General features: G+C 38.1%; 1 protein-coding gene across 1 annotated transcript; it reads right to left on the reverse strand.

Moving 5' to 3' along the window:
* On the reverse strand, nucleotides 1-24,900 carry LOC117305218 (gamma-aminobutyric acid type B receptor subunit 2-like). Its single transcript, XM_033790041.1, has 16 exons — nucleotides 24,624-24,900; nucleotides 20,194-20,331; nucleotides 18,883-19,053; nucleotides 15,742-15,846; nucleotides 12,782-12,847; nucleotides 11,008-11,205; nucleotides 9,143-9,376; nucleotides 8,223-8,286; nucleotides 7,544-7,630; nucleotides 6,543-6,699; nucleotides 5,692-5,827; nucleotides 3,816-3,923; nucleotides 2,441-2,566; nucleotides 2,066-2,211; nucleotides 1,094-1,286; nucleotides 1-533 (listed from the first exon to the last, which is right to left on the reverse strand). Exons 1-16 carry the CDS (start codon nucleotides 24,858-24,860, stop codon nucleotides 390-392), a joined length of 2,310 nt encoding a protein of 769 aa, XP_033645932.1. The 5' UTR covers nucleotides 24,861-24,900; the 3' UTR covers nucleotides 1-389.
* Nucleotides 24,901-25,550: the final 650 nt, after the last annotated feature.

Genomic DNA, 25,550 nt, shown 5'->3' on the forward strand with positions numbered 1-25,550 from the left:
TTATAAACATTCGACCTTTGTACTTGCGGCGTCTTTGCCGAAAAATGGCGAACAGACAAAATAATGCTGACACCAAACAAACGGTTAAAATTGTGAACAAAGAATATCAATCGTAACATTTATATGGCACCATAGTTAACAGTCGTACAACATTCAACTCCATTGGTAGGGCCTTGTCATACGAGGCAACTGTTACAGGCAACTTGGAGTCAACCAACTGCAATGCATGCTGCAAGCGAACTTTGATAGCACATTATTGTTCAAACAATACCTTACAATCATAGAAAAAAAGTGAACATTCAATATGACTGCGCGTTTTTTCCTCAACAAAAGTGTAGCTAAACCTCTCTTTTGAACGTTCGACGTAGCCGATTCCGTCATCATGTGTTTCACTTGTTTGTTATGAATTGAGAGTTACCCCCTCGTGGACCACGCCCATCGGTAGATACTGCGGTACTGTTATGGGCAGTAGTTGCTTGAGTTCGGTCGGTAGAGGGCGCAATATTATTCCGTTTGGTCAAAACCGCTGCAACCTATTAGAAAAGAGAAACAAATATATATATTAAGCATAATGGGCTGGCTGGCGATGGGATCATAAGAGCAAGTCTGCCCCTACCCCCCCCCCCCAAGGGAACTGGGTGCCCAAATTAGGGACCTATATCCAGCAAAAGCTCGCTCGCAATGTCTTGTCCGTTCACGATAGCGCAAAATATCAACCCTTTCATGACTGTGTTTTAGCCAACCAGATTTCAGAATAGCAAGAGATGGTATACATGATGTGTTCTAATGCATCTACTCTTACTTGATCGTAGCCACCCCATTGTTTGTAAATCAAAATATCAAGTATGTCATATTTAGTAGCATCCCTCTGAAGCCACTGAAGTTCATAGAGTGTATGTTATATATTTAGTCAAACACCGTACCTACTCTCAATATACTTATTAATATTCATATTTTAGTCCATTTGTTATGCCCCAATTTCAAATTCCCCTCAATCATTAGCATTTGTATTGCTTTGTTGATTTTCTGCTGTGGAAATAATTTACTGATATGTAATATGTGTCTGAATTGAATTTAATAAAATTAATCGAACCTTTGGGAAGAACAGCATTGACAATGTGCCAGTGGTACAGAACATGATAAAACCAGCCAGGAGCGCGTAGGTGACGGAAACCGCATCAGTTACCATAATGGAGACAGGGACCACGACCACACAGCACATGCACGCGTTATAGATAGACAACCCCACGTAGTTACTGTCGTTAAGCCCAGATACGTTGATGTTTCTGTAAAGATCAAATACAAAATAAGATAAAGACAGAGTTAGCTGTTTCTTCTTATGTATATGGGATTAAACCGTTATGACCCAAATCCAATGTCTTTCCAATATGCATCAATTTGGTTCTAAACTTTGTTGGTTGAGGTTGAGCTCACTACAAGGGGAGGTTTTTCCATTTAAACAAAAATCTCAGATGAAAAAAAAAAAATTGTCCCGTAGTTCAACCTTTTCTTTACTTCTGTTTTTTAAAGCTTGACATTTTGACTTGGAATGGGTTGTCATGTTTCTGGAAAAGCTTGCTCTTAATGGATCTATGTACTTTTTTTTATGACAAAAAACACATTGTCCACAGATTTACATTAAACTTACCCCGTTTGAAGATAATGATAGTAGAAAGCGTACCTTAAAATATTACTTGCAGAGGTGCTGTAGTTTTTAAAGGGATGAGTAAAACAATGTCATGAAAATAGTTTTCGTCTCAGTGATCATGAGACGAAAATTATTTTAGCATGTAAAAACGTATTTCTATGACATTGTTTTACTCATTTCTCAAAAACTACAGCACCTCAGAAACTAATAACTTAAGGTATGCTTTCTACCATCATTATCTTCAAACTGAAAGTTTAATGTAAATCTGTGGACCTCGTGTTTTTGGTTACAAAAAGTACATCCTTTAGCAATTTTTAACAACTCGATCAAATCCCCTCATGTAGTATTATTGCTTCCAACCAGCAGTGGGCCAATTTACATCACAGGGCTCAACTTCACATCAAAATATATACGCACCTTGTTTGCCAAGCAAGGAAAGCACCGAACACCATGACGAACGCCTTGTATATCAAGAGGGCCATCAACCATATCACGTGATATGTTGAAGTACACTGTATAAAAACCTCTTCGTACCGTCTATATTTAGCTTGATCCTCTGGTGTCTAAAAATAGATAATAACAAATAAAAAATACATAGAGAATATTTCACACTCTCAGTAAGTCCAACCAACTAAAGACTTACCATTCTGCGAACTATTTCCAACCTTTTTCCGATCACGCCCTCTTTGAATCCTCCTCGTCCAACCTATGTTAAGTTCCAAAATGGCGGACAGATTTCTATGGGACAAAGGCTCTTTATAGACTCAATAATAAGGGACCAAAAATAGTTACCTGAGGAACCATTTTGATGACGACATCGATACGTTGCGGGTCGATGATCTCCCTTGGTACTAGGATCACTAGGTCGACCAATAGCAGCACACATACAATAGCCATAAGGTGGTGGTCCTTGATAACCTGTTAAGATATTCAGATAAAATATAATATCATATAGACTTGTACATACCCCGCTGATAGGCATCTTGCTTTACAAACCTGTGATTGCATTGGGTACAATGATTTAATTTGTTAAACGAGCAACACGTGAGAAGTTTGCCTAATGTCGGCAGTGTCATAACTCTAACTTCCACGTTCAAATACGTGAGTAGTTTTCCTAATTTCAGCAGAGTCCTCACCCTAAATTTCGCGTTCAAATACGTGAGTAGTTTGCCTAATTTCGGCATAGTCCTAACTCTAACTTTCGAGTTCAAATACGTGAGCAGCTTGCCTAAATTCGGCAGTGTCCTCACCCTAATTCCCACGTCCAAGTACGTGAATAGTTTGCCTAATTCCGGCAAATCACTTACTCTACCTTTCACTTTTGAATACGTGTATTGTTTGCCTACATTCGGCAAAGTCCTCACTCTAACTTCCACTTTCAAATATGTTAGTAGTTTGCCTCATTTCGGCAAGTCCTACCCCTAACTTTTACGTTCCAATACGTCATTAGTTTACTTATTTCGGTAGAGTCTTCTTTCACGTTGACATACGTGAATAGTTTGCCCTTTTTCGGCAAAGTCCTCACCATAACTTTCATGTTCAAACACGTCAGTGGTTTGCCTTATTTCGGCAGAGACCTAACTCTAAGTTCCACTTTTGTACGTGAGTAGTTTGACTTATTTCGGCAGATTTCTAACTCTAACTTTCACGTTCAACTATGTGAGTAGTTTGCCTAATTTCGGCAATGCCCCACCCTAACTTTCGCGTTCTTAAACGTGAGTAGTTGCCTTATTTCGGCATATTCCTCACTCTAACTTTCGCGTTCAAATACGGGAGTAGTTTGCCTAATTTCGGCATATTCCTCACTCTAACTTTCACGTTCACTACGTCATTAGTTTGCCTTATTTCGGCATATTCCTCACTCTAACTTTCGCGTTCAAATACGGGAGTAGTTTGACTAATTTCGGCATATTCCTCGCCCTAACTTTCACGTTCAAATTCGTGAGTAGTTTGCCTAATTTCGGCAAAGTGCCCACCCTAACTACACATTCAAATACGTCATTAGTTTACCTCATTTCGGCAAAGTCCCCACCCTAACTTCACATTCAAATACGTGATTTGTTTGCCTAATTTTGGCAGAGTCCCAACTCCAACTTTCACGTTGCCATAGTCGTGAGAGGTGTGCCTAATTTCCACCAAAAACGCCAGCCAAATTTAAATAATGAACCTTCTTCTTTGTCTTATTGTGGATGACGATGCTATAAACTCGCCACATCTTTGTGAACATTCCTCCGAATGCTAAGGTGAATGCTATAGAAAGCACCCATTCCCGTGCCTGTATCAAGGGAAGAAAAAGAAGGAGAAACTTAAGGATAACAACTTAGAATTAAGTGATATTTATATTATACTTGACGAATAAACCATTCAATTCAGTTTAATTATAATAATTCTAATAACAATAGTGTCCGCCCGGACACATTTGCAAATGCAGTTGTGTCCGCCTGTGGTCGACGGAACACGATCGCCTTTTTTACAAGCTTAGTGCATGTTATGAATGACATGGGAAATGTTCGCCATTTAGGTTTTTCGCTGCAGTCATAAAATACGTGAATATTCATGCTGCATATACGTAGGCTAAGTGCACGCTTGTACGCGCGCACTTACATGTACATTCATGTACATGTCCGCCGGACGGTTTTTGCATAGCCCCGGTTACGATTGCATATGCAAAAGTGTCCGGGGCATACATAATTGCATGGCGGACACAATTGCATCTGACACCGGCATTTATTTTGGTTGTATGGTTTCTGACTTGCACCTCGAACAAAGATATCGACACAATAGAGTGACCGCCAACAAAGGACTAAATAGCTCAGGTGGTTGAGCACTGGCACGTTAATCCGGAGGTCATTGGTTAAAATCCCATTCTAGTTTATGTTTCTGTTTACTCATTGACAAACAATACAACTCTTTAAGCTAAGGAATAGCTTGTTGGACTGAGCAAGTTAGAGCCGAGCAGAGGGTTATGTCTATACATTTGAAGAGCCAAACATTCCTCTGACTCAATGACATGTGGCCGACCAGAGAAAGTGGCTCATTTGTTATGCAAATGAGGTCGTTACTCGGGCGCGCTGTTCAAAAGAGCAATGGTAGTGCTATGTTGTACAGTGCTACGTGTATGGAACATGACTGCTTTGAGCTCTTCGTTGCCGGTTTTGGATGTCGCGTTCTGGATAAACCTCTTTGCATTTTCAACTTTAAAAACAACAGAGTTATTACCCTTGTAACTACTGACATTGACACTTTCGTTTCTACATCTGACTGGAACTCAAAAGAATGAGCTTTTAGAGATTTTGTGCATAGCTGTCAGCCATGGGGCATTGTTTGTTTAGTACCATACGCTGGCTACGGGTCAACAGTGAAAGGATCCGGGAAAGCTTCCATGCCTCCTTCAGTGTACGCGATATCCAGCGTGTGGTATGAAAAAAAAATGCGGCCAGGGGATGATAATAGTTGAATAATTTGCAACGAGTCAGAGAGCCCAAAGGAACGGGAACACCACCAGCCCGGGTAGAGCGTCCAAGCCAAGCCAGTGGATAGCTTCATTGATGTGGAGATGTTTCAAGATCAAGAATTTGTCTAAAGGATGTGATTGGAGGGAAAGATACCGGGCAGAATTCAGTGCTGACTTTGACTTTCTAGAAACCTTTTGCAAGAACGTCCTTGGAATATTGGAATATATATTGTGTGTTTTGTCTATGGATCTATGACGTCAAAGGTAAACAGCAAGTGGCTGAAAGAATTGAACGGTAAGCGAAGACCTAACCAAACTTTATTCCCTATAACATGCAGGATTTTATCATTGTTTTTCCTTTAAAGGATGTTCAGTTTTATGTTGATGGGGTATTCTTGAATTTTCAAAGGTCTTTAAAGAAACATACTGTCTACAGCGGTTTTTGTGTGCTAGCATTATTCGGTCGAAGCCTTGCAGTGATGCTTTAAGATTGGTCAAATGTGTTCGTCATCAGTGTTTTCCTCGGTTTGAAGCTGAAGTCATATTGTCATATCTTAATTTATAAATTGATACTTAATTTATTTCTGACCTTGCATATATTCAAGAGATTCTGCTCTCCACTGACTATGGCTTCATCTATTCCCATTACGATAACGCCAGCGTAGGCTAGGACTAGACCCGCGGCTACAACGTTGTTTAGTCTCGGGCTGGACATCTTCACCTCTCTGATGAAAGGGTGAAATGTTTTTGTAATTACCGGTGTGTTGTAACTTGCTAGTCGATGTACTTTAGTCAATAAGTCAAATAAGCTAAGCAAATAAACATGCAAACCAGAATAAGGTTAACAGCCCAAATACAATGTCACACAATGTACAATTTGTGACTCATGCACTTCTCATTATTGCTAAGCAGCGATTTTTAAGCAGCATTTTCTGCTTAAGAAGCTCTATAAAATTGGGACATGGCGATATTTGTAGTCCTTCCTTCGGATGGGACGTGAAGACATTGGTCCCGAGTGTTGTGTATAATGCACGTAAAATAGTTAACCTAGTGCACTTTTACTGAGTAGAGAAGGGGTTCGCCTTTCCTCGCCTTCCTCCTTTTTGACCCCGGTTCAAATCACACCGGGGCATTTTTTAGAATTGGGGCTTTAGTCCATGTGTGACTGTTTGGGTTTTCCCTTAACCGATTCACCGGGGTTTACCTCCCACATCTAAAACTGAAGCTACCTTCTATCTGTTCTCTCAATTTGGTTATTGGCAAGCATCTATATACATTGTGAACGTTTTAGGATTAAATTATCACCAGAAAGAAAATGACCTGAAATTACAAACGCCCCATGGGGCTTACATTTATGTTAATATACAAAGTATAAACAAATTATAAAATAATTGTTATAATAATTGCTCGGCGTGCAAATGCCCCTGTATGACCCATTACCTGTGTTTCCTTTTGACGAAGTTGAAGACGACAAAACAGATTGCGAGTAAACAACCTAGCCCAGCAATAATACATGACGTCATGAAAACCCCGGGTTCAATGACCTGGTTCAATTGAATCGTAACAGTGTTGTCCGAATCGAATGGAGGCCGTCCATCTGCAGGCAAGAAATAAAGGAGAACAATACACAATAATCTGTGACACCAAATAAGGATAGTATTAATGCAGAATTGTAAAGTGCTACCATCCGCTAAAATGCGCCAAATACGCTCGTCCATGACACACAAACAGTTGCAAGAAAAGGAACACCAAAAAATTATATGAATGTTTATGGCCATTGGACCCTTTCGGTACAGAAAAAAAAAATTCACAGATTTACAAATAATTTACAGGGTTTACAGAAGGTAATGGTGAAAGACTTCTCTTGAAATATTAGTCCATGAAATGCTTTACTTTTTGAGAAAACGGTAAAACAATATAAATTCTCGTTAGCGAGAATTACGGATTTATTTTAAACACATGTCATGACACGGCGAAACGTGCGGAAACAAGGGTGGGTTTTCCCGTTATTTTCCCCCGAGTCCGATGACCGATTGAGCCTAAATTTTCACAGGTTTGTTGTTTTATATGTAAGTTGTGATACACGAAGTGTGGGACTTGGACAATACTGTTTACCGAAAGTGTATAATAGCTTTAAGCTCAAAAAATGTTCTATTTTTTTCCCAGGGCCACCAATTGGAAATTAAAAGGAATGTCATGCCCTTTGTGTTTTTTTTACCCGAGCATATTTAAATGACGCCATGCAAACGTTTTTCAGTGTATCCGAGTGTTTACGAATGACCATCGTGCATATGATCTCTTTTGTAACTAGGCACTGTATATTATAGACGTCATTAATACGTCAGGTACGCTTTCAAGGCTCTAATATTCTGGAGCTGTATTATAATATTACCATTTTAAATATTGTTATTCCTTCAATAATTCCACTACCTTAAACTCACCACTTTGATACCAGATCTTTTCTGTTTCTATCAACCACGTGATGTTGGTATTCTTCTCGTACGTTCCAATCACAACCTCGTCCCCATCTGTTTATCAAAAGAAACAAACATGTTTTACCCACTCCAATGTGTGGTTAGCCATATCAGTACTTTCACGAGCTCTGTGAACAAAAATCACAGGCACGGGTTGGAATCGAACCCATGATCTTTACATACATACAACTAAATATTTATAAAGCGTCTTTACATCAAGATCAAAGCCCTGGAAAGAGCAAGACTAATAGAACTATAAATACAACAAATTACATCTGATACAAGTGAGTTTTGAGAGATTTGTTTATCAAAGGCAAAGAGTAACAATTGTTGATGCATACTGGGAGGTTGTTCGATATTCGCGGAGCAATAAAGGAGAAAGTCCGGTTGTGAGCAGATGAGAGTGTTCTGATGGTTGGGTGTTCGGTTAGGCGTGTGTTGTCAGAAGCTGATCGCAAGCTTGAGCGTGGCGGTTGGTAGAGAGCAAGGCAAGATGATAAGTAGCCTGGTGCTATTCCTTGAAGACCTTTGCATTTATGGAGCAGTGTCATACCAACTGGATACATATTATGTTGTATATTGATATTATACCAATCTATATAAACTCCTCTCAATACATGATACTTTATAAAACAAAAAATCTTACCTCGATTCTGTTCGATGAGGAATAACCCAATCCTGTCACCCCTCTCAGAAAAACTAACCGGTCCCTGGAACACAACAAAAAGTTTACTTCAGAAATGTTTGTTTACATGAATTATGTTTAAGGAACACGTTGCCTTGGATCGGTCGAGTTGATCTTTGAAAAGCGTTTGTTATAAAATGCATGATTATAAGGACATTTTAAAAGTAGAATATAATGATCCACACAAGTATCACTCGAAATTGCGTGGTTTCGAGGTATAAGGAAAACCGTGCAATTTCGAGGCATGTTTGTGTGGATCATTGTATTCTACTTTTACAACATCTTTCTACCCATATACATTTTATAACAAATGGTTACAAACGCTTTTCAAAGACCAACTCGACCGATCCAAGGCAAAGTGTCCCTTTAACAATAATAGAGGTAAACAACGTGTTCATTGCACCCTCACCCACCACTTCTTAGTGTCTTTTTACTCAATACAATGCATGTTTTAAGCTATTATAAAGGATTTGTATAAAATCTGTCAGAAATGTCACAGGCAGTATTTAAGACTATACATGGATGAAAACAAACTGTGAAAATCCGTTGGGCTTAATTGGGCTGAATCCGTTATGCGAGTCGGGAGAAGATAGTAATAAACCATGCACAATGTCCAGCATGAACATTCTGTTCTTAATTTTGATTGTATAACAACTGAAATCAGCTGTTGTGTATTCTAGATTTTTAGATAGAGTTTTCTCGGGTTTTTCCTTCATTTTTAGAGAAAATATTTGACATACAAATTCCTCTTGTATAAACTTTATAGTCACTAAACTTTCAGACCAAATTTAAACGAATGTTTGTGTCATTGCCACGCATGTTTAAACTTGTATTATACAAATAATATAAATATATGGTTATTTCTTGTACATAAAGCTCACCGAAACTCCGTTAAACTGAACCCTTCCAATTTGCTTTTCAAAGATGGCCGCCATTTCAACATCCCCGTAGACGTACGACTCCAGTCGTTTAGGTGCCAGTTCGTCCATTGAGCTGTTCAAACCCAATGCTAAAGCCCACATCCCATCATGGGCGTTTGCTGCAACGTCTTGTCCATCTAGACCAATGGTTAGGTTTGTGGCGTCATAAATGTAGTCTCTGAACTCTTGAGGGGTCTGTTATCAGAACATGGACAATGATTTTAGCAATTTTTACATTTTGTTTTGTATCAAAAGAAGAGCATTTTGTAATGAAATAAGAGCTGGAAATAAAGCCTAAAAGAAGAAAAAAAGAAAAAAACGGTCCACACAAATATCCCTCAAAATTGCGTGGTTTTCTTTTTACTTATATTTTGAAAACCATATTTTTCTCATGACAAATGCTTTTATAGCCAGAAGCATCCAATCTAAGGAAAATCTGTTCCTTCAACCCAATCATGTTTGTTTAAACATTAATTTCATAAACTTTTTACAGGGAACTTATGGTATAGTATAATAACACAACACAATGAGATTGCGCAACACTATCATTTCCAATCACCTATTTTTTGCTGCATATGGGCAATTCTCGAATATTGGAGATCATTAGGTAGTACCCCCCCCCCCATTTTTACTCTTTGGTCCCTTTCTCAACACCGATCTTAAATTACCATCTCTGGCTCCAAGATGTTATTAGCACGACCCACTCTTCCCGTGTACATTTGTACAAAGGAAAAGCTGGATTTTGAGCTTTAAAACATAAACATGATGAAGTCACGATCACCTTGCATATGTAGGTGACAGTACTAGACTAGTGATAAGTCCTCCCGGACTCAAACTGCATGATTCATTGTGTTTGTTTGTACGGGGATCAAAACCAGGTAAGATGGTTTGTAAGTTAATACTGATTGGAGATTCCTTTTAAAACCAAAATAGTTTTTTTTTGCGAAAGACACCTTCACGGTGTTTGATGAGAAAGAGAAGTCGTCATTATCTCTTAGAATCCACCGTTCTCATCTCTGAAAATAATATATGCTTGGTCAATAGCGCGGCAGGAGATAACCAATATATCGTGGACACAAACTATATCGTGACACTGGAGAGAGGTGATTGTCCGGTGATTGCGGTTCATGAACTGTAAAGCTGATTGTAGAAATTTGTTTTGGATGGATCGATAATGAGCAGTTGTTGAGGGTGGTCGGGGTTGGCTTTTTGACAGAAGAGGTGGGACACGGCGGCATGAATTTGGAAGATATGTGTCGATTTGGGGCAATTGGTGTGCAAGGGGTTGGGAATGGGCGCGACTTTTTCTGGCAAGTGTTTTGTCGGATGGGTGGTTGGGACTTAACTCAAGTCATACCCCATCAACCGGATAGAAGGAGGGTTTATAAATCTGGCGAGAAGGGGAAAGGGGCATTTAGTATAGGATGGGGGGGGGGGGGGTTGGGCTGACAGCTCGGAGGTATTTGCAGGGGATGGGTGGGGTGGGGGAGGGTGGTGCACTATGATGAATTTGCCGGAGAAGAGGTATAAGTATAATTAAATGGTGGGGGTAAGAGGCAATTGATCTATTGACGAGGGAAATTGTTCGAGTCGGGTCACCAACAGCATGACCCCACTTTGGCTTTGGCCGTGACTATATAAACTCATAACCATATACACCAACATCTGATTTCAAGAAACGCTAGGATTAATCATGAACTCAAGTTAGGACGAGTATTAACTCGTCCTAACTTGGGATGGGTTCGATGCGCCCTTACGTATAATGGTTACAGAACTTAACTCGTGAAACAAACATCAGGGCTTTTGGTTTGAAGTAATGTTTTTACCTGACCGGTAACAGTCGTTGCATCTTCTCGACCGTTCATACTCCATGTTACTGTCATATACCCCCCAGCTGATTCTCGTATCTGACTGCTGTTGCATCCAAAGTGTTCAGAGGGAGAACCTTTGCCCCACCATCGGGGTGTATAGTACCCGATTAGTATCCATTGGTACTTTGGCCCGTACAGCCCCAACCGAAAAGCCTAAAATGGTGAGATTAAAGACCAAAGTTACAAGCAGTGGACACTTTTAGTAATTACTCGAAATAATTGATAGCGCAAAAACTTTTGGTAACGAGCAATGGAGAGCTGGTGATATTATAAAACATTGTAAAAAAAACGGCTCCCTATGAAGACACGTAGTTTTTTTTTAGAAAGAAGTAATTTCTAACTAAAACTATTTGACATGAATTTGAGACCTCAGCTGAGCTCAATTTTGTCGTCGGGGTTTCGAGGGAACAATGGAAGACCAACACCCTTGTCACATAAGTTGTGTGCTTTAAGATGCTTGAATTTGAGACCTCAGTCGAGGCCTTAATTTCAATCCAAATATTTTAGTGAGAAATTACTTCTCTCTCAAAAACTACGTTACTTCAGAGGGAGCCGTTTCTCACACGTTGTATTACCATCAACAGCTCTCTATAATGCTCGTTACAAAGTAAGTTTTAATGCTAAAATTTATTTTAAGCAGTTGCCCATAGTGTCCAGTGCCTTTAAGCCAAAGTTTGCAAAACGTCCACATTGACCTAATATCCAAACTGTATGGAGTAAAACACCAATTTCATCAAACAATTTTTACCATAGAAGCATTGTTGTGCACAGACTTCAATCAAATCTAGGCCTAATCAACTAAAAGCTTTGAAAAATAGAATTACCGAGTTCAAAAACAGCAAAAATTTTAATCCGATGGTTGCAAATCTTATTGATTTTATAAAGACACAAAGAAGAGCATTGTGTGGTTTTCTTGGTAATATCAAAAGAAGATAAATTACTTAAACGAATTAAGAAGACCTTTTATCCAAAACCTTGATCAAAGAAGGCGTTTATCTTAATACAAAATTGTAATCCCAGTAATCTGCATTAGGGTAGGGATCCACACAGGAGCATTTTGAAGACCCCGAAAACCAATTTCATAAATATTTATAACAATTAATAAATGTAACATACGGAGTGGATCCCATGACAATTTTCATTGTCTACCCCTACCCATTAGTAACCACAGGATACTCTTTTCAGAACTGTAAGTAGTCAACTGAAGTACGAGATCTACTCGGCTATAGTTTAAATTATAGCAAGACAAGTTCTCAAAGAACAAATCTACACAGAAGTAGATTTAATCACCGTGTACTAAATATAAATTGATACATTGTTTTGGTATACATTTACCAGTTTGAGAATCAACCTCTATCAAACTAGGCATTTTTTTCAATACACTTTTCTAATTTTCATTTAGGGACCTTGTGGATTTGATGATATTTTTTTACCGAAACATGGAGTAGGCCTAAACAACTTTTATTTAGGAAAAAAAATAAAGTAACATTGAAAACCTGTGGGTACAATCATGTGTACATCTCATGTGTGTGAGTGTTGGCTCTGAGAAGAGCCGGTCTTGTCTCGACGTTTCGAACAGTTAACTCTGCTCGTCTTCAGGAGAGCTCGTAAATATTCTCGTGAAGATGGGCAGAGTATACCGCAAGTTTATTATTTATTTTTCAGTTTCTTCATATTTTCCCACGCCATGCAACAGCTTTTAACAATAACAACCTTTGTCTTTACTTACTGCACAGAAGACCTTGCGAGCAGTTGACTCGTAGAAATTCCCAACGATAATTCTGACATCCTTGTCCTAAAAACAAATGCAGACATCTTAAAGATCTACTAAGAAACAACTAAAAATAGCTACGTAAAAAAAAACAGAAGCACCTGTGACTAATAATTGTTTGGAGGGGTTTAACAGTAAAATTGGTAAAAGGGTATGCTTTTGTGGAAGTTCGGTGAAGTTTTCTATTTGTAAAGATAGACTGCATATATATATAAAAAAAAAAAACAGTTAAACAAAAACAAAACAGTCAACCCCCGACCTCCTAAATAAAATGTATAAAATAAAAATAAAATAAATGCATAACACACCCAACATACCTAAACAAACAACTTAATAAAAACACCATTCAAAACTTGTCTTTTTTGTGATTATTTCAAAATTATCAAAACTGAATACGTTAATCTCCTCAAAGAGTGCGGATGGTTGCATGTCTTAAAATATATACATATATGTAAACTAAAATATTATAGATAAACGCAGCAAACGGTAGACACAAATATCGACTACCTCGTCCTCGGTTACAACACGACTTCCTCGGTTACCCCGAAACGTTATCTTTATCTGAGGCCGAACTTTCATAACATTCTGTTAACCTTTACAGATTAAATAAAACAACTTGCTAAGAACCACAAAGCCTGTTTCTCCGTGCCTTATTAGTAGGGACTTGTCGTTTTCGACGACGGATGGTTCTGCGACGGTAAAGATGACATTTGGCGTCATCTGCGCATGCGTCGGCTTTGAGGACGGTCGTCCCTCAATTTCTACGACAGTACTTGGGATGGATCTTCGTTGTGCTGAAAACGACAACGTTTAGCTGAACAACCGTCGCAGAACCATTCGTCGTCGAAAACGAAAAGTCCCTATACTAATAACACATCGACAACATCCCAGCTGCCACATCTGGATGAAACTTACAATAGCAATTAAGACGAATAAAATAAGTCCTGGCATGATATTGCTCTAGCTCGCAACGGTAATTGGATTCATTTAGAATGTCTCTGTGCCAATCACATTAGAAAACCATACGTATGCCTGTTTGGATCATTTTTGCATCAGTGCCTTTATATTCTCCTTTTGTTTTACTTTTTTGTTTTACCTAAGGCACTGGACACCATTTTTAGTAATTTTCAAAGACTAGTCTTCTCATTTGATTTATTTCAACATACCCATAATAACAAACCTGTGAAATTTTGACTCAATTGGTCGTCGAAGTCAGTGCTTTGAGATGCTTGGATTCGAGGCCTGAGCTGATGTCTTGAAATCAAATTCAAATATTTCAGTGAGAAGGTGCTTCTTTCTCGAAAACTACGTTACTTCAAAGGGAGCCGTTTCTAAAAATGTTTCATTCTATCAACAGCTCTCCATTGCTGGTACAAAGTAAGTGTTTATGCTAACAATTATTTTGAGTAATAACAAATAGTATTCACCGCTTTAAGACAAATAATAGATAAAAAACAGGGACAATTTAACTCGAGATCATAACGGAAATTAAACCTATTTCTCGGAGGTTGTCCAAAAACTTCCATGAAGGTTAGACTTGTTCAGCCGTTACTGAACCTGAATGTTTTAATTAAAATACAACATTGCTGAAAGGTTAAGCCAACCAAGAACAAATCACCCGTCATAACAGACACCACGGGACAGCCATTGCTAACCGAAGCGTGTAGATAATAAATGGTTCATTAAGTTGCGTTCAACCAATTTTAGAATTAAAAAAACGTTAAAAATTGGAGTCGAATAGAAAGGCAATTTTAATCATGACCTTCGTGCAAACAGTTTTTCTTCGCTTCAAAAGATTGTTCACTCATGGAAAGTCAATACTTAATTTTGTTTTGACACGAATGGTCTACTACTAGACACTGAACAACCTTGTTTATAAAATACATCAAACCCGCCTACGCACGGGTAGACATAGACATTATGACAGGGGTACTGTAATGACGTCGCTACGGTACAACAGACTAACCTCGTACTCAGACGTTGTAGCAGTTGCAGTGGCATTGAAGATAAATTAGCTAACTTAATACAGCAGTCAAAACCAACAACCACCTAACAAGAGAATCAAACAGACAAAATACAACAACCCAAAAAAACAACAACTGCGAACCAAAACCAAAAACCCAACAAGAGAAATCAACAGTCAAAATAGAACGACCAAAAACAACAACCATTATCCAAAACTGATAAGAATGACAAACAGCAACCAACAACCATGGATGAAGAACAACCTAACACGTAGTCAACATCTTCAACTGGAGCCACATTTCATAGCGCTAAGCACAACATGCCGGTAAGCATAACAAATTCACACTTACCAGAAAAATAATAATAATTATAATCGAAGTCTTGTATAGCGCCGGTATTCGCCAATGCAGGTGCTCATGGCGCTTGCTCAAAAACAATTGCACCCTAAGTCAGCTTAGCTCCAGGTGCACTGCTCGCGATATCTAATAGTTATGCTTTGTGGTCAAATTCACATGTCCATATCTAATAAGGTTACAAGCCAACTACCATGTCGCAGGGAAGACCGGTATCCTGCCCATTTCTGCTTAGTAGGACATTTCCAAGCTGTATGTTGTTTGCCTAAGCAGCTCTATGAAATTGGGCCCCGACGTCATCACCCTGAATATACTTGTAATGTATATGACAGTACTTGCCAATATCATGAGCGCTGTATTAAAGCTAGGCAGCAAACATCTGCTCATTAACATAAACATTAACATAATGCATGCATGAATAAATTACCATGCGTAATGCTGTAGGTACATTGTATGCTATGGGGCTGAATGGCAGCCGCATGTGACGTCAGAGTTAGGGGTAACTACCCAAACCTTATCATACAACATCCCTAAATGACGTCTCGATACCAGACTCAGAGTGACGTACCAAGACGTCTGAATGTGTACTTATGTGCTTACCTGTAGACGTTGTACAGCCTCCATTGGATCTTCGTTGAAGCTTTCGGCAGCTATGATCGAAAAGTTAGGGTCTGCTTCTAGTATCTTCTGAAGCTTGTTCGTGACCTGTGAAATTCAGATAGGTTACAATATTAGAGTATTTTAAAATCAATATTCCGAAAAGGCGAAACTATAAAGTATTATTTTTATCTAATGGCAGAAAATTTGCATCGGGGATAAAGCAAAATATTGAACTTGTGGTTAAACCACCAAATACACCGGTGTGTGTTAACACTGTATACGCAGTAGTTTTCCATCAGCATGACCCCCCCCCCCCCCCCCCCCATTAAAACATAAATAAATAATCCGTTAAATGTCCACATGTTTACGTTAATGTGATTGGTGTTAGTACATGATGGAAACCATTTGAAAGGTTTGGAAAACATTAAATTCTACGAATTCTTATTTGCGGGACACTCGCTTTGCAGCACGGGTATTAACCTTTTTTTTTAGTGGACACAGTTATGACGACTGACTTTGAAAAACATTGAAGGTTTGGGAAACATTTTGCAAACTGCTTATTGTATAGCGCCGTTGAGCCACACAGTGAACCTTTCAAATAGATAAGTGTTTCTGCTGTCTGGAAATTGATGTTGTAACTTTGAAGCGTTTTTATAAAAGAGCATGGCTGTAGGAATTAGCTTAAGTACCACTTGTACATGAAGGGTACTTAAAGCAATTATACACTTTCGGTACAGAAAAAAAGTTCACAGATGTACGAATAATTTAAAAGGTTTACAGAAGGTAATGGTGAAAGACTTCTCTTTTGGAGAAAACATTAAAACAATATCAACTCTCGATAGCGAGATTTACGGATTTATTTCAAACACATGTCATGACACGGCGAAACGTGGGGAAACAAGGGTAGGTTTTCCCGATTTTTACTCCCGACTCTGATGACCAATTGAGCCTAATTTTTTACAGGTTTGTTATTTCATATATAAGTTGTGATACACGAAGTGTGGGCCTTGGACAACACTGTTTACCGAAAGTGTTTGTGGCTTTAACCAGGCAGGTTTTTCTTGATAAAATTTACATTAAGGAACCTATAAAAAAAAATGCAGATTGGCAAATTCATCAAAATTAATTTGAATTTAGAAAGATGCATGGTCAAAATTTATTTAAAGACCAATTACGTTTCGATCAGGTTGAATTAGTTCTGAGAAGGATGTTTGAAGTTTCTTGATAAGTAAAAGGCATTCTAAACATGATCGGAAGTTTGGATAAGTATGATGGAAAATTACCATGGCAAGGTTTTATGGATATAATTTAAATTACAAATCTAGGCAAATTAATCAAAATAACCTCACTTTAATGACGTCTGAGGGGAGAGCGAATTTCCTTTGAGGGTGAATATTTTATCAAAAAAAGCTTTTATTAATGGATGGTTGAGTTTTCTAATCATTGAAAGATGCAAAAAATTATGAGGATAATTTAAATTACGAATCGTAAAAAAAATGTTGATTGGCAAATTGATCAAAAAGGGCCTCCTTTTAATGACGTCTAATAGAGCGAATTTATTGTTAAAGGGAATGCACACGTTTGGTAGTTTAGTCAAAACAAATATTAACTTAAAAACTGACTAAGTAACGAGCATTGGAGAGCTGTTGATAGTATAAAACATTGTGAGAAACGGCTTCCTCTGAAGTAATGTAGTTTTTGAGAAAGAGGTAATTTCTCACTAAAATAATAAAAGACTTCAAGCTAGAAGTATTTTATTCCTATCTGAAAACACACAAATTCGTCCAACAAGGGTGTTTTTTCCTTCATCATTTTCTCGCAACTTCGATGACCGATTGAGCCCAAATTTTCACAGGCTTGTTATTTTATGCTTATGATGGTATACACCAAGTGAAAAGACTGGTCTTTGATAATTACCAAACGTGTACATTCCCTTTAAGTTAGCATGAAAAGATACGTCAAGAAAAGCCTTCACTTGATGCTTGATTTTCTAATCATTGAAATTTGCCAACAAAACTATGCAGATTATTTTATATTACAAATCTAAAAAAAAAAAAAGAAGAAATGCAGATTTACAAACTAATCATCATTGCCTCCCTATAACTATGACATCTGAGAGAGTTATTTCCATTTTAATCCACCGGTAGTTAGCATTGGAAAGATACGTCAAGAAACTTAAGCCTCCATAAACGGATGGTTGATGTGTATGAACATTGCAAATTGCCAACAAATGATGAAAATTATTTGCAAACTAATCAAAATGGCCTCTCTAACTATTATATATGAGAGAGTGATTTTCTTTTTTTATTGACTGGTAGTAAAGGAAGTGATACGTCAATATTAACCTTCATTTTTTATGGTTGATTTTCATAATCATTGAAAATTGCAAACAAATCATATTTTGGGGAAGATTTGCAAATTGTAAAAAAATGGTCTCCCTTACAAAGACATCCGAGTGGGCGATTTGGGTTTTTTTCTTTTTATTTCACGTAGTAGTAAACGTAGCGATACGTCAATATTAGTTCTCATTTGCGGATGGTTGATTTTGCACAGTACTTGAAAGTTTTCAGCAAAATTAACTTCAAAAAAATAATAGAGGGGGTACAAATGATCTTTAATGATTGTTTGTCGTGGCACGATCTGTCTAGTAGCTCGGCCTCAAAGTTCTGATTAGAGTGTAGGTTCGGGTAGCTATTAGCGTCATAATTAAAGACACGTGTCGAGAGCGGGTTTTGACACGTGTGGCCTTATTTTAGGCAGGAAATCTAACTCTACAAATTAATGACCGTGGAAACTTTTTAAGGAGCACTGAAGAGCTGTTCGTGGTGTAATACTTCGAAATAGAGTTTGTTCTTCTGATCAGATTGTTTGGGAGATTTCTCGGTTATGAAAAGAACTGTCCTGCTGTTTGACTATTACCTGCGGAAGGTATAGGAAATTTGCTGGTGCTACTATAAATTTAGTTTATGATCGTTATTAATTGCACTGCCGCTGAGTGAGTTTGTAAACTGGTGTCAACGTTATACCCGGGCGGAAGGTATAGAAAATTGGCTAGGACTACTACTTTAGCATCGATATTAACTGCACTGCAGGAAACATGCTGGCAATATTTCCCTTTTAAATGTGCCTGATTTTTCTTACCCCTGCGTGTGGTTCTCTGGTCTCATGTAGCGTGGAGATCTTTGACCATCCAAACTGCCGGAACATCTCGAGTTGAACCGGGGAGAATTCATCGGCCGAGGCGATGGTTCGAAAGAAGTACGGGTACATGGAGCGTTGAGACAACTCGACCGCAGACGAGGCAAAGGCCATCTAGAATAAAAAATAATGTTTCTCTTGGAAATAATATAATCAGGAGCAGTATTTAAAACAAAAACCTAGTGGAGAAAGTTTAAAAAGCAAGCACGCAGACAAAAAGAAGAAGCATAATTTCCGGATACCATCTCTCCATGTGGAAATTTGGTTATAACCCTGTGTTTGTCAAGGAAGACATTTCATGCTAAGCAGTTATTTTGTGCTTAGCAGCTCTGTGAAATTTGACCCAGGAAGTACAATACAGATTAGACTTGCACAGTCCTTTAACTACAATCTAATCATCGTCTTCAGTCCGTCCTTAAAAGCAAATGATCACTTTGACCTCCCAAACAATAATGACGCAAATAATGGCACAGTTTTGAATTCCCAATGGTTCTTCTCAGACAATAAGTCTGCCCACACTGTAAGCTCTCCTTCGTCTAATAGAAAGATTGTACATGTATTTCTAGTTGTTTAGATGACAATCATTGTGGCCTCATTTCTAACACGTAAGCTTATTATGTTGTATGCATGGTCACCCCAAACAAGGCTTAAAACAACCATGTGTTTGGGGCTTCGACAAAAATATTTATCCATGGTAAAGCTGGCCTCATTTCTAACACGTAAGATTATTCAAGTGTATGCGTGGTCGCCACAAACAAGGCTTAAATCAACTTTTGGTTTGGGGCTACAAGAAAGAAAAACAAATGTATTGTGAAAAAAACAAATAAGGGGACCTGAAATGAGGAATTGATAAAGAAGTTTGCATGCACAATAAAAAGCACAACTCTCTACATTTCGATATTAGTATACAGTTTTCGAAGGGGGGGGGGAGGCGTGGGGGTGAAAATGTGGTGCACTGTTATTTTTGAAACTTCAGATGAAAGCACGCAGTGCGATTGATTGATTCAAAATAGCCGTTAAACATAGTGCACTTATGGTTTGATTGGCTGCATATTGCGTCACAGCACATTGTAAACCATTACATTGTGCTAAAGGATAAGGTCTCAAAATTCAAATGTAGTCCCACATCTTGCAGGAAACACTGTATGTTAGAGCGCCAGGAGCGTCAGCGAGTGACGGACATGTGCGCTTCATAAGAAGCCACTATTATTTTGAAGTATTATCATCACACCTATTCTGTCAAACATTACTTACTTGCGTTAAAGCCCATAAGGAGGTTACGCCAGTCAAGTCCTGGGTGACTGTCGATAAAAGCTCTCCAATGACGGCAATCTTAACTGGTTGACTGTAGTAAAGATCGAATAAGGCGGTCATGCCCACTGCGCTCGATGCCTGTAAATATCAGAACAGAGTGTATTGTTTGAAGCTTCGCATTGTGTTGATTAATGAAGAACAATGGGTGCGTTCGTTTAGCTTCCCTGGGGTGGATTTCCCTGGGGTGGATAGCTCATTACATCAATGGACAATTTGAATGCTCTTGACATATGTATGAAAAAATACTCGCTGGTATAATCAATTAAAACAATGATCTAGTGAAATACATTAAAAACACAACAAAATAATAACGGATAATTATCAAAAACAAGAAGGGGTTCGCCTTGGTGTTCCTGGTTTGATTTGCAGCATATTGGACCACAGCATCTTAGGGGCAGATCTCACAATTCAAACTTAGTCCCACTATACCTTGCAGGAAAAAAGAAGCGCCTTGAATGTCACTTTGTGACGGATATGCTTGCAATAAAAGAAGCACCAAAGAAGCTTACAAGCGACCATGACATTTACAGTTTGGTGTAATGGTTCATGCCGAAATTGTAAGATATCTTGTCAATGCATTAGGTATGGTTTCGTATTGTTCAATTCAATGGTTTTGTATTGTTCAGTTATTTTTTTATTTTTGTTTACGGAAACCGTGCTTTAATTCACTGTCACGCGCGTTGTACCGAAAAAGTTGTTTTCGGTACAACGCTTTAAAGGATTACGTTGCCTTGGATCGGACGAGTTGGTCTATACAAAGCGTTTGAAACCGTTTGTTTTGAAATGATTATGGTTAGAAAGATGTTTTAAAAGTAGAATATAATGATCCACACAAGTATCACTCAAAATTGCACGGTTTTCATTATACGTCGCGAACTAAGACGGTCGGCCATTTATGGGAGTCAAAAATTTGACTCCCATAAATGGCCGACCGTGTTAGTCGACGAGGTAAAAAGAAAACCACGCAATTTCGAGGCATATTTGTGTTGATCATTGTATTCTACTTTTACAACATCTTTCTAACCATACCGATTTTATAACAAATGGTTACAGAACGCTTTTCAAGGACCAACTCGACCGATCCAAGGCAACGTAATCCTTTAAGTCACTCACTCAACTATCTCCCGCTCAAAACCGAAGTTTTAAGTGAAAATGCTTTCAGTGCAGCTGGGTCACTGATTTTGAACATTTTTTCTATCTGGAATATTAATTTATTTCTACTTGGTGAAGCTCTTAACTTTCAAGGAGACGTAGGAAACCAATTTTCGATTTTTATTTTTTATTTTTTTTGTCGTTCCAGTAGACGATCAGAGCATACTTATCGACGACGAGTTGAAACCAACGGTTCTTTTCAGAACCACCCAACTCATAGTCATAATACATGGTGTTACTGCAAACCTTTCCATACCGTGTTTCCACCATGCAAAGCTTCAAATCCTATTTAATTTCGTCTGGTCATGATGGGTCAATTAAAGCTGGAGTGGTTTTATGTTACAGGTAAATAACTAGATTTGGGGACACATTTCTTTTTCGTAGGGTTTGAACAACGGACAGGCGTTCCCAGCAACCGATTTTATGAACAGCTAAGATTAATTCTATCTCGAGTTGGTCGAGTAACTCGTCCCAACTTAGAATGGGTTCAATGCATCCTAGATGGTTAAGGAACTTAACTCAACCTAAGTCCACATATTATTATCCAAAGTTAGGACGAGTAACTCGCCCTAACTTAGAATGGGTTCAATGTGTTCTAATGTCTTCGGATACGGAACTTTAAAAAACATTACAGAATTAGTTTTGCTAGCAAGAAGTTGTTGGCAGTGTAAGCACTTTAGGTAATCCACCATATACATAAACTGACAAACCTGTAGAAGTTTGAGATCGATCGTCCATCTGGGTCACGAGAGAATAGTGAAAAAAAAAAAGATAACACATTTTGCATTGCATCGATGCCAAAACAAACATGAATAAAACGCTCACTGAGCGATAAACTCCAAACGCGAAATAAGATTATTGTTTGTTTCTCATCAAATATGACATTTAAGACAAAAGCATTTCAAGGGATGTTTTCTACTATCATGATAATTAGACCGTTTAAGTTTATGTAAATCTGTGATCTTCACGATTTTTGTTTCTTACCAATTATGTAACGTTAACTGAAGATTAATCCTAAGTTAGGAACATTTGGAAAAATCGACGGCTGGACAGACACCAAAAAGTGGAGCATTCTTGCAATTTTACACATTGTTTCATCGATGATTATGCAAAAAAATAGTACATGTATTGTGTTCTATTTTAGTTTATCATAATTCCATTGTATTTTCTCCAGTCATTGTCCATGTATTTTTGGCATGTTCTTGATGTACTTTTATCAGAGAAAAAAATCAAAAAATCAATCAATCAATCCATTAATCAATCACTCAGTCGAAATAGGTTGTTCGTACAGGTTTCATTGGAGATGGTTGGTCAAAATAAATTCTCAATACATTATTTCTTGAATTCTTAATGAAAGCAAAATATATAATTGCCATTTTCACGAAGTGACACAATCTATTGTATACAGCACTGAGTTGCGCGCTACTTCGTGATAACATAGGTCGCCAAAACCGTTGCTTTCCCCCGGTTTTAATGTAATAATGCTCTTTCCTGTTAGCATTTTAAATTTCATTTCTTTTTTTTTCATTTCAGTCCATTTTATTTCATTTTCGTTTCTGTCGGTTTATTTTCTTTTGATTGTAAAGCCAAGGACTCTGATAGAAAGGATAACTTAAAGGCAGTGGACACTATTGGTAATTACTCAAAATAATTTTTAGCATAAAACCTTACCTGGTAACGAGAAATGGGGAGAGGTTGATGGTATAAAACATTGTGAGAAACAGCTCCCTCTGAAGTGAAGCAGTTTTCCAGAAAGGAGTAATTTTCCACCAATTTGATTTCGGGACCTCAGAATTACATTTTGAGGTCTCGAAATAAAGCATCTGAAAGCACACAACTTCGTGTGACACAGGGTGTTTTTTCTTTCATTATTATCTCGCAACTTCGACGATCAATTGAGCTCAAATTTTACAGGTTTGTTATGTTGTGCATATGTTGAGATACACAAAGTGAGAAGACTGGCCTTTGACAATTACCAATTGTGTCCCGTGTCTTTAATCACTGTAACCAAGAACCTCACGGAGAAGAGAACTTTGCTATTAGATGTGGAAGGAAAATCTCAGATAATATTTCATTGGAAAACCCGTGCATTCATGTAAAGATTGAAAACCATATAAATATAGTGCCCCGTCGTGATTCGAACCGGGGCTCTGTAGGTTGAACGAAACAACGACAGCTGGCCCTTTCAAATATCTCGACTGTCCTTTTTCATTTTCCTCCCAGTGAAAAGGTGGACACCTTTAAAATGTTTACCTCACCTGAACCTCTTCAGAGCTCATCACGAACGGGTTGTATCAAGTAATAAACAACAACAAATGTACATTTTAAATTAACTTGAGGTGGAAGCAAGACAAAAAAACTCTAGTGGGACTAGAACCTGCGACCTCTAGCACATGAATCTGGTTTCATTGTTCATCTCGAGGAGTTAAAGACGAGTTGTCTACCCAAAGTTTGTTTGTTTGTTTGTTAACCTGGTTATTATGTGAAATTGGTTGTCTCTTGTCCTTCCAGGTTTGACTGACACACCTCTTGGTGACAGTGCAGGCACTTTTGTCAGTCATGGCAAACCTGGATTGTTGTTGTCTTTCTGTTGTCCTCAGTCGTGTAGTACTTTGTCTTTTCTTTTACTGCCTGTCCTCCTTTTTTATATCTTGATGTGTCTCCCTTTTTAATGTTTTCCAATCCAGATGTACATGTATATACTTATATAGGCCTATTTAATGTTTTTAAGAGTTTGATCCTTTACGTTTGCAATTTTTGTATTTTTGTATTTTTATGTGAATTGCCGAATAAAAAATAATAATAATAATAATAATAATAATAATTGTGTGTGCCCCTACCCACTAAAATTTACAAGGAAACATTAATATGTTGACTAAAAAATTGACAACACTATTTTAAAAGGTGGTGGGCAACAGCTTCAGTGCCTTTAACCCAGATTCAGTCGGCCATGACCTTGGCCCAATTTCATAGAGCTGCTTAAGCAGAAAATATTGCGTAACAATATTGTCTGCTTAGCAGAAAATGAGCAGGGTACCATTCACAAACTGCAAATATGATGTGGTAGTTTGGTTGGTAACCTTTTTTTTCTGGTAAGCATACATTTGTTGTGCTATCTAGCTACTTGTTTATGGGGTTGTATTATTTTGGATACTACCTCTTAATTTGTTTCAAGAATATCTTCTCTTTGCGGCTTGCAAATTTAAGGAAAACATTACCTTTGTATCATTGTAGTCCAGAATAAGTCTGTAATCTTCCAGAACATCCGCTCTGCCGTTGATTTGGTCCACTGCGAGTTGTACGGCGGTCAGACCCTGCAGACCGTAGTCACCAATCCAGCCCGGGGCAGTGAGCGGGAATAACCCGGCAATGTGGAGGTCGATTCGCGCTGACTCCAATTTCCTCGGACTTAGAAACCCACACAGGGCAAGCAGTAAGAATACTGCAAAATACATTGCTTTCTGTTTTTAAAACCGCTTTATCGAGAAACCCTGTTTGAGTTTGCCTTGCAGCACCCAAATAAAACTCTCTCAAAATGCGGAACTCTAAATTTCTACTGACAAAACCAGAACTGCAATCGCTTTAGAGAGATACCGCACGACATTGTCCTATACTGAACAATCCCTCAGTTGGCCTACTACTAAACCGATAAAATGATAGACCAATCAAATTCCACGTCTGACCACACGTCATCTCTGAGTGCCCAATCACACTTCTGAATAGATCTATGTATTAGACTTGTCATGGTCTAGACACGTATTTTCCCTTGGTGTGTGATTTGTCTGTTTATACAATAGACTTTGCAAGTCTCTCGAGTAATCGAACAATTTGGGACCATACATATAGCTTTGTCGCGTAACGGAAACAAAATATTGCTCGAACGAAAAAACGAGACATGCATAATCTATAGTTGCTTACCACCAATAGGCTGTAAAAGGTATTGGACACTTTTGGTAATAATATTGTCAAAGACCAGTTTTTTCTCTCGGTAAAGCCTATCCAAAAATGTGCACTAACAAACCTGTGAAAATCTTTGCTCAATTGGTCATCGAATTTGCAAGAGAATATTTAAAGAAAGATCTTGTTGAACTACTTTGAGCGCTCATTCAGTTGCATACTAAATTTTTTTAGCATAAGTCTTTTTT

Source organism: Asterias rubens, chromosome 22, assembly GCF_902459465.1.
Source record: "Asterias rubens chromosome 22, eAstRub1.3, whole genome shotgun sequence".
In the NCBI taxonomy this organism is placed as follows: Eukaryota; Metazoa; Echinodermata; class Asteroidea; order Forcipulatida; family Asteriidae; genus Asterias; species Asterias rubens.